The sequence below is a fragment of the Suricata suricatta genome, chromosome 14, assembly GCF_006229205.1.
Source record: "Suricata suricatta isolate VVHF042 chromosome 14, meerkat_22Aug2017_6uvM2_HiC, whole genome shotgun sequence".
NCBI classification, from domain to species: Eukaryota; Metazoa; Chordata; class Mammalia; order Carnivora; family Herpestidae; genus Suricata; species Suricata suricatta.
Genome location: NC_043713.1, coordinates 46,061,153 through 46,070,923, shown reverse-complemented (window position 1 = coordinate 46,070,923; position 9,771 = coordinate 46,061,153). Strand labels below are relative to the sequence as shown.

Here is a 9,771-nt window from a genome sequence, read left to right as displayed (position 1 = left end):
CTCCTCCTCTCTTGCTTGAAGGGACTTCTGTGCAAGAAGAGAAAAATCTGCATAGCACTCCAGCATCTGAGCACTAAAACATCACCTATACCCCACATCTGCTTTCAAAGGCATGCTTTTCAAAAGAGTTTTAGTCACCCAAGAGAGAGCGAGCTTTCAGCAATCTGAGTCACACAGTTAATAGGGCTTTGCTGTCCACAGTTGACCCTGGGTGGTCACTGCTCGCATGCGCTCCCATTATGTGTACCTGAGTGATGAACGCAGGGTCTTTTGGAAACAACAGAGCAGCAGAGCCTAGAGTAGGATATGCCTAAACCAGATTTCGCATTTGCAAGGCTTCCAAAACAGGAAGAGTGTAGCTGGCCAGAAAAATTGGTTGACATTCTTCTTTCTGGTTACAAATTACTCCCTTAATGGGGTGGTGTTACTTTTGTAACTAGTGGATTGCCCCCAGAGCCCCACCTGAGATCCCTTCTCTGTGCACACACTTTCTCCTCCTCCTCCTTCTTTTTTTTTCTTCTTTTTCAGAGAGAGAGAGAGAGAGAGAGAGACTTAAGTAGGCTCCTTGCTCCAATGTGGAGCCCAACACAGGACTCGATCTCAAGACCGTGAGATCATGACCTGAGCCAAAATCAAGACTCAAACACTTAACGGACTGAGCCACCTAGATGCCCCACACACACTTTCTTCCATGAGGAACTCCAGACTTATGCACATTCCACTGGCTTCTTTGTGGCTCCACTTGGTCTTGAGCTAAAATATGCCTGAATCTAAACTGCTTATTCACCCAGAACTATTCATCTCCCAAATGTCCCAATTTCAGTAAATAGTATCACTGTCTATCTCGGTGCTCAAGCCAACATCGCATGACTCATCTGTGGAGCCCTGAGCCTGCCATTTCGGTTCCACTTCCTGCATACACCTCAAATCTGTCCACAGGTTTGGGTCTTCATTGTGCCCCCAAATCAGGCTGGCACTCTTTCTCCTGGGCTACTGTGAGAGCCTCCTCCCTGGGCATCCTGGATCAGCTCTAACTCCTTATAAATTATTCTGTGCATTGTGGCCAAAGTGATTTTTGGTAACACATCAGACATATACATTTGTCAAAAGAATTCTCTATTAAGAAATGAATGTTAGAGATACTTACTTATTACAATGAATGTGTTAAAGTCATTTATTTCAATCAGGCCGGAAGAGAGAAAGCTGAAGCTTTGATACTTTCTTACAAAAAAGTTAAAAAGATAAAAAGAAGCATTCATTTCCCTGAGGGATTATAAACAGTGGGCTGAGTGCAATTTTCTATGCCAATCAATTAAATATGTTGCTTTAGGGTTGATGGTTTCATTCTAAAGGAGATAATATTACACTTTTAAAGTCCTGATGTCTCTAAAATAAATAATTCTTAGGTACTGACCAGGACATTTTCCTAATGCCAAATACAATCAAGTCCATCTGACACAATGGGTCCTTTACCCCAACATGGGTTAGGGTTATATTCTAAAGATTCCCAAGTCAAATACCCTATTAATATTGCTAGCCTTTCTCCTTAACAATTAATTAGTTGTAAAAGGCTTTCCAGCTCAGGGCTGTGTCTTCTCAGGACTCATCTGTCTCTTACCTTCCCAGGGTTCTTTGCTAACAAGCTCTTATTAGGGGCCTGCAGTTTCTGGCTTCGGTGTAATCTTTAAAAACTCTATTTTTATAGCCCTATCAAAATTATAGGCCTTATAGTTTTTCACTTCTACATTAAAGGATGTAGAAGTTACAAGTCCCTGTGACCACGTCACTCTCCTGCTTAGAAACATCGTGTCCCCAAAACTCCTCCTCTTCCTTAGGGCAAGGCCCTGGGAGGGTGCCTCTGGCCACCTCAGTAGACCCCTGTCCCCCATCTCAGTGCTCCTCCAGCCACCCAACATCTCCATCCCACACTCCACCTCTTCCCTCTCCCTGGATGCTCTTTCCTGGCTCTCTCCACCGTTCACCCTTCAGGCCTCCAATTAAAATCACCTCTGGAATGCCTGTGTTGGCTACAAGCATGCCCAGCTGCAAGCAATAGAAAACCAGATAAGCTGGAGCATTAAAAAAGAGAGAGAGTGAGAAAGAGAGATTTCCCTTTCCTGCGTGAGCCATCTTGAGCAGTAATTGCTGGCTTTGCTCCAGCAGCTTCACAACATCGTTAAGGATGCAGCCATCAGAGCTGTTCTGTCCAATTTTTATCTTCATGCTCTGCCGTTTCATGACCTGAAGAAGCTGTCGCCAGTCCACACGGCTCACTTGCTTCGTTTTGAAGCAGGAAGGACGGGGGGGAAGGCAGAAGGCTTTCACCTCACTGGGCAGGAGCAGGGGCCTCACTTACCCCCAGTGGCCCCTTGAATCTCACTAGTGTCTGCTCTTACGCCAGTCGCTCACCAAGGGGGATGGGATGACCATGCCTGATTTAGAGCAGCTGTGATTCAGCCCTAAGGCTGGGGTAGAGGCTCTGCTTTCACAATCAAGGAACCCCCCACGTGCTGCCTGAATGCACTAGGTTCTGCAAGAACAGAAAGGTGGGGGGTGGGGGAGCAACACTGGGCAGTTTCTACCACATCCTAGCTCCTTTCTATAGCATCACCCTTTTCGTGTCCTTTACTGCAGCAACTGTGCTTTGGAAGGCCTTGAACATTTATTTATTTACTTGTTTACTGCTGATCTTCCCCACTGGAAGGAAAGCTCTTTGAGGGCAGAGACTTTGCCGGCCTTGATCAAAGATACATACCAGTGCCTGGAAACCAATATATGCTTCTCTAGGTGGATGAGTAGAAATTCCTGCCACCGTTTGTATGACCAGTCACCACACATCAGCGACTTTGCATGTGTTAGTGCAGTTACTACCCATTACTACACTGTGAAGCCTTCACAGGTGGTCCTTGGTGGTCTCCCCTCTGACAAATGGGAAAGATTGAGGCTTAGGGAAGTCTTCACAGTGAGTGATGGGGCTTGGTTGGAACTCCAGTATCCATGTTCTAGACCTAAGTGATGCACAGGCCACCAAGTGCCACCATTCCCTGGAGGTAGCAGTTGCCCACCATCCATTTGACATCCTCTCGCCCACCTCTGTTTGCAGAGCAGCTGTGGGAGACGATTCTTTGTCAGCTCTTCTCAGTTTGTGCTGACAGGGTCCGGGACCTCTGTGCCCCAACAACACCAGAGCCCACCTGCCCCATCCAGGTGCCACTGTGGGTGCAGCGAGTTATCTCCAGAGGAAGCCTTGGCCAATGGGGCATGGAAGCTGGTGGGTAAATTCTCCAGCCTCTACTGCAGGTGGATGATTCTGGCATTCTGTATGCTCCTCAGAACACCAGTGGAAGAGAGCCCTCCCCCCGCCCCACTGTCTAGTGCCCACTGCCCCCTCTTGGAGGCAGCATAATGTCCCCAAAGATGTCCATGCTCTAACTCCAGAGCCTGTGAATGTTGCCTTTCCTGGCAAGAGACTTTGCAGATGGGATTAAGTGAAGGGCCTTGAGTTGAGGAGAATACCCTGATGGACCCAGTCTAATCACATGGGTCCTTTAAAGCAGAGAATTTTTTCCAGCTATGCTCAGAAAGAGCCTTGATGACTGAAAAAGGGTCAGGGAGATGTGATGTTGTCAGCTTTGAAGATGGAGGAAAGGGACACAAACCAAGGAATGTCAGCAGTCTATCGAAATGAAAAGGACGGGAAAAGAATCATGCACTAGAGACACCATGAAGGAAAGCTTGATTTTAGCCCACTGAGACCCGAGTTGGACCTAGGCTCTACAGAATGGTAAGACAATGCACTTAAACTGTGTTACATTGTGTCGTGTTATGCCACTTCACCTGCCCTAACTTATAGTTAACCACAAACTACAATTGATAACAAATATATTTCATCCCCTTAGTATTATGCCCTTATACTGGAGTTTCCCTCTTCCCTGTCTCTCTCCGCTCTCTAATTCCCACTTCCCAGAGTAGTAATTCCGAGTAGCCAAGCCCTTGTCTCAGGCATTGTTTATGGGACACCCAAACTCCGATAATGGATATACTTTTTACTGACATTTGTATTTCTCCTATTCCCCCCACCACTGTACCCATATACTTAGTCTTGATGTTTCTGGAATTGATTCAAGGGCAACTAAGATTCTTCAAACTCCAGACTTCTAGGCAAATTTGTAAGTTGTGATAAACCTATACTTTTATCAAACGAATAATTAACATGCTCTTGGCTTCTGGTAATTTAAGGTTGTGTGACCATTTCTTAATTATATATTTTATTGATTATTTCAAAATCTTGTCACCATGATTTATGTTATCTGGAAGGAATGTGATGCCTTAGACATTATTAAAATGAAACGGGGCCCAGCTTTTTTAATGAGCTAGATCTTTTGAAAATGTATTAGTCCATATTGCCTAATGATGGAATTGATACCTCTAAATATTACCTGTATTATTATTTTTACCCATTATCACTACCTTTATTAGTATTACTAATACTAATTAGTGTTAGTATCACTATCTTCACTAAACTGACACTGGTAAAGTAATAATATCACCTATGTATTGTCATCTACATTATAAAAAATGTTATCATCAAAATTTCCCCACAGGGAACTTTTCGGGTCCTACTAAGTATATGTCTGTGCAACACAAAATTGTCCAATTATTCACCTGCCTTCCATTTTCAAATTCTCAAGAGTGTGTTAGTGCGTCTTTAAAGGTATTCTAACCCTTATGAGGGAGTCGTCCAGTAATTCACAAGGCAGCGTGGACTCTGAGAGACTGTGGGGGCCCTGGTGGTAGAGAACATGGAAGAGCTTAGCTGTATGACTGAGCCCCTGGTCCCTTTATGTGTCTTTTCTAATAACTACTCGTTGCCCTGCTCAAGTCTGAAAAAGCGTAGGTCATCGTCTTCGGAAGGGTTCATCACAAGGTCTATCCGAAGCCATACGTGACGGGAAACCTACTTGCAGCTCAGAAATCCTCTCGGCTCTGTGAATCTGCTGTGCCAGAGGGATTTCTATAAATAGCCGGCCAGGCAGCAGCTAGCCGGGCTCAGCTCTAATGCTTCTGTGACCTGGGACTTTTGCTCTTGATTCCTGGGCAGGTGGTGGGTGGGCAGCAGTCTGCACGGCTCGCTCTGGCGACAGCTGCTCGGCCTTAGGGACGGAAAAAGCTTCTGCAGGAGAGCCCTCTGCATGGCCAAGGCCACCTCAGGGCTGCACCCAACACTTGCCCTCACAACTCAATATGGCAGATCTGTGGAAGGCGTGGGCTCTAAAACCAAGGTGTCCAAGGGAGACTTAGGCCCTGTGTGGAATTGGATGATAAGGAAGTAAGCGTAGGAAAGAACCCCCTCCGCGAACTGCCTGTCCACGGCCACCAAGGTGCTATGGCCACTCGCTTCCACGCCTGCCTGTCAGCTTCACACTGAAGGCCTCACACTGAATCAGTTATTCAAGAGCGAGGCGAGAAGCAGGGAAATCCTGAGCCTTTCTAATGCTCTGCACCAGACGCTGCTCAGTCCAGTGATGAGACAGCGCCGTGAGTAGGGTTTGGACTTGCATAATTTTATGTCCCTCAGGGAAAGACCAAGAAGGAGAAGTGGACAGAGGGAGAGGAGGGCAGAGAAGGGAGGTTCTGCTCCTGCCTCAACAACTTTGAAATACGTGCAGCTTAATCTTCATTATTTTTCCACCTCTCCGTTATGTTTGGAGCCTTCCCAGGGCTCGTAACTGTGACAACCTTATTGGAGTCACTTTGGTCCCACTTGCAACCTTTCCTCCTGATCCATATCCGCCTGTCTTCCATCCCAAGGTCTGGTCTCCATGCCCTGATGTCTGCCTGCCAACCCCAGAGTCATGACGGACAGATGAAGAAATGGTGGCAACTGGGCTAAGATGGTACCTGTCTTAGAGAAGGCAGTTTCTCTCCACAGGCAAAGCTACACAAGCCGGCCTTCCTCTGATCCTGTGCCCATGGTTGGTGCAGCCACACCAAGTCTGGCTCCATCTCTGGCCTGGCCTGACCCATCCCTCCCCTCTCATATCTTGGCAATGGCTTTGCTCTCTTACCTCATGCAGGGCTCTGCTTCAGTGTCCCAGCTCAGAAAGTGCTCTCCTGTCTATACCACCTAAAACTGCACCCTGTCTATCTGTTCCTTAAGCTTTATTTATTTATTTATTTATTTATTTATTTATTTATTATAATATTATTTATTATACTATCTTTAGATGCTTTTTTTTTTCTTTTTACTTAGCAACTGCCTAACTTTATGTCAAATGCTCCTGTGCTACAAAGGTCATCTTGTAGCGCCTCTAGAATATATAAAATACATAAACTCTATAAAGCCACCTGTAGGCTCTCTGTACAGGAGAGAAAATAGTCTATCCCATGGTTTCTTGCAAGAGGGAGATCACACGCATTATGCAGGCAGATGACTACCTATGTCGGTGTCCCTCTCATCAGAAACTAACAATATTCCTGGCAGCCTAAGTCCCCAGTGCATGGGCAGTTTGGAATTAAATACAAAAGGTTTCTTGAGTAACTTCTACCTTTTTGCAGAAAAAGGGAAAAAAATCTCTGATTTCAAAAGGATGATCATATCTGTAGAACAAACTACTTTTAAACAAACACAGATTTAAAAGAGTGAGTTTCTCCATTAGGAGCTGAGATTTTTGACTAAGAATAAATAGCAAGAAGGGACACTTGGGTGGCTCAGTTGGCTGAGCATCTGACTTCAGCACAGGTCATGATCTCACGGTTCATGAGTTTGAGCCCCACATCAGACTCTCTGCTGTCAGCAGTGGTGCCTGCTTTGGATCCTCTCTCCCGCTCTATCTACCCCTTCTCTGCTGTGCACTCTCTGTCTCTCTCTCAAAAATAAATGAATATTTAAAAAAATAAAAAGATAAAGAGTAAGGAATGGCTCTGGAACTCCAGCCATTCTTAGGGCAGGTGAGCCTGTGTCCAGCATCGGACTCGTGGAGGACAGGCTGGAGAAGGGATTAGAAATGTGAAATAGAGAAGCAAGAGAAGTCGCAGAAGTTTCTGCCTCTCGTTCTTGATCCAGTGGGATCCTTCTCCCTGCCTCCAGCTGTCAAAGACATTAATATTCCTTTCTTGCCCATTGCTCACTTGCCCTCTTTGCTCTGCTCATCAGGAAAGGAGAATTCATCCAAACAGTTGTAAAATGACAGATCCAGCTTAAAACATTAAGTCTCCCAGGAGTTACATTTTTAAGTGGGAGATGGAAGATCTATCCTTAGAAATGAAGCTCAATTATCACCTTCTTCAGCAAGCTCTCCTACTTCCAATGACTGTCAATGGCTTCTCAGTTGGGGCTCCCATAATACTCCATAATTTCTCCGTCTTGCATGTGCCACATTTTATAATAGATGGTGTACTTGTGAGTTCATTAGGGACAAGGGATACACCAAGCTCCAAGATAATATAGTTGTCAGCGTAGAGCAGGTACTTAATAAACATCAAATACAGGAAGGTACAAATGCATGATTGTATATGTTATCCCTACCGTGCTAGTGCACCAAGGGCACAACTGGAGTCTTACTACCTTTCAAACTGAAAGGTTAATATAGCCTAGTCGAGGTAGGACTTAGTAGCCAGACTCCCCAAGTAATCCACTTAGTAGCTAACTGTGCCTCAGTTTCCACTTCTATAAAATGGAGATAATAACAGTACCTACCTCAAAGCACCTCTGTGGCCCATCGGTTAAGCATCTGCCTCTTGACTTTGGCTCAGATCATGATCTCATGGTGCCTAATTTCAGGCCCTACATTGGGCCCTGCACTGGCAGTCAACATTTGTAAAGTATTTAAACCGGTACCTACCATGGATCATGCAAGTATTAGCTATTAGTATTCTCGTTATTCCTTGAATTTTTTAGTACCTACATAGCAAAGATTCAGTAAATGGCATGTTGGGCATCAGTCACAAATGGCAAAGTGACAAAATTACCCCCTACTCCACCCTGTGGTCACATCAGACATCCATTCATGCCATGGGTCCAGACAGCAGGTCCTGAGCAGGGAGGGAGAGAGAGATGAGTGAGTACCAAAGGCAGATTCCACCAGCCACTACCTTCACTTCAGTGATCCCTCTGCACAGTAATGAATACTTTGTTTTTTATGTCATTTTCTGAAATAGTACAGATATCAGTGGAATTGCACCATATTTCTTTAGAAGACGACCTCAAGTTGCTGATTCCATTAACCAAGAAGACTTAGTCTTCCAGTAGACAAAGCAGGTGGTTAAACACATTCATGTTGATAACCCTTTCATTAGCCTTGATCTTAATCTTCGTGTGTGTGTGTGTGTGTGTGTGTGTGTGTGTGTGTGTGTGTTTAGGAACGAAGGTACAACGAGAGATTCTTTTTTCACACAAGTGGGTTAAATATACACAAGTGGTAAATGATAGAGCAATTTTAAATAAACTGATCAAAAACCAAAGAAAGTCAAAGATGTACAAGTGTGTGGTTGTGCCTGAGGCCCCCTCTGGCCTCTGAAGAGAGATCACAACCTCTGCCCGTGACTCACAGACACACCGCTTCCAAATAACACGCACGTGAAACGACCCTGTAGGCAGGCTTAACGGAGGACATCGGCGACCCAGGGAGCCGGCTCACCCCACCAGTCCTCCGGGGGCAGCCGGAGACCCTCTCTGGCCCCCTTTGGCGCCACCTGGAGTACTACTTGTTACACTGCACGCCCACGGATTCTCAGGATTCCCTGTTTGCCTCCAGAGCCTTATTTAAGAGCAGAAGACCACAAGATTCCTTCGCTTCAGAAACCAACCTGGATTTCAGAAGTGGTCTGACTGCAGTGAGCCAACATGACATAGACCAGCTTCAGGCAGGCGCCCGCCATCAACGCTTTTGGAGAATCACTACAGAAGAAGCTTCTGGACATTGAAGGATTATACTCCCAAGTTCCATCTCGCTATAGTTTCATAGAAGCTCTTGTCAGACGCATCCGAGGCCTTCTGAGGGTATCGAGGAACTGAGAGCCCGTCTTATGTTCCTCTAGGGAAGAGAAGAATTGGGGGAAACGGTCCCCTTTTTATGGACTAGTTTGTTTCTAAATTATGACCAAAAAATATTTTGCTATTTCTTTCTTTATATATGGACATTATTTCTATATATTTCTTTGCCTGGTTCCAACCTCACTAGGAAAAAAATAAATACTTTTTTTAAAAAAAAGAAAAAAAATATCTGGCCTCCCTCCACTGAATTGCTACTTGAGAATTACTGTTCAGGTGACCCGTCAGTATCCTGGAGATAAAGTGACCTAGGGGCAATTTGTAAAGCAAAAACTAAATTTCAGACTGACTGTGGGAACTTAGCAAAAAAGAGTCTGTAAAATGTTTACACCAAAACGTATCATGGTAAATAGGGATATAAAGGTAAATATTAAGAAAAATTGATATTACCAAAACATCACCAAGAGTAAATTTTCTCAAATTTTCTTGTTTGGATAGCCTACGCTAGATCTGGGATCAGAGATCCTAATTCATTTATGCCTGTTTGTTACCATGAAATAATTGTGGGCTTTTATGAAGATGTTATCCACACAGAATTCTGCTTTGTTCTTTGTTTTCCCTACTTTCATCTTACCTACTATACTTTCATTACTTGTAATCTACATGCCCTCCTCCCTCACACACACAAATGTAAGCCTGTTATGGAAATGATTTTTTTTTCAGAGAGACAGAAACAGATCATGAGTGGGGGAAGGGCTGAGAGAGAGAAAGGAAGATAC

The 9,771-nt window shown here is 44.7% G+C and overlaps 1 protein-coding gene across 1 annotated transcript in view; it reads left to right on the top strand.

The window, feature by feature from the left end:
- LOC115277422 (laminin subunit alpha-3-like) overlaps nt 1–8,925 on the top strand; it is a 154,939-nt gene extending 146,014 nt beyond the window's left edge. Inside the window, 3 exon segments of the mRNA XM_029921573.1 lie at nt 3,104–3,275; nt 5,102–5,282; nt 8,596–8,925. Coding sequence (XP_029777433.1) covers nt 3,104–3,275; nt 5,102–5,282; nt 8,596–8,925 — 683 coding nt within the window.
- Nucleotides 8,926–9,771: the final 846 nt, after the last annotated feature.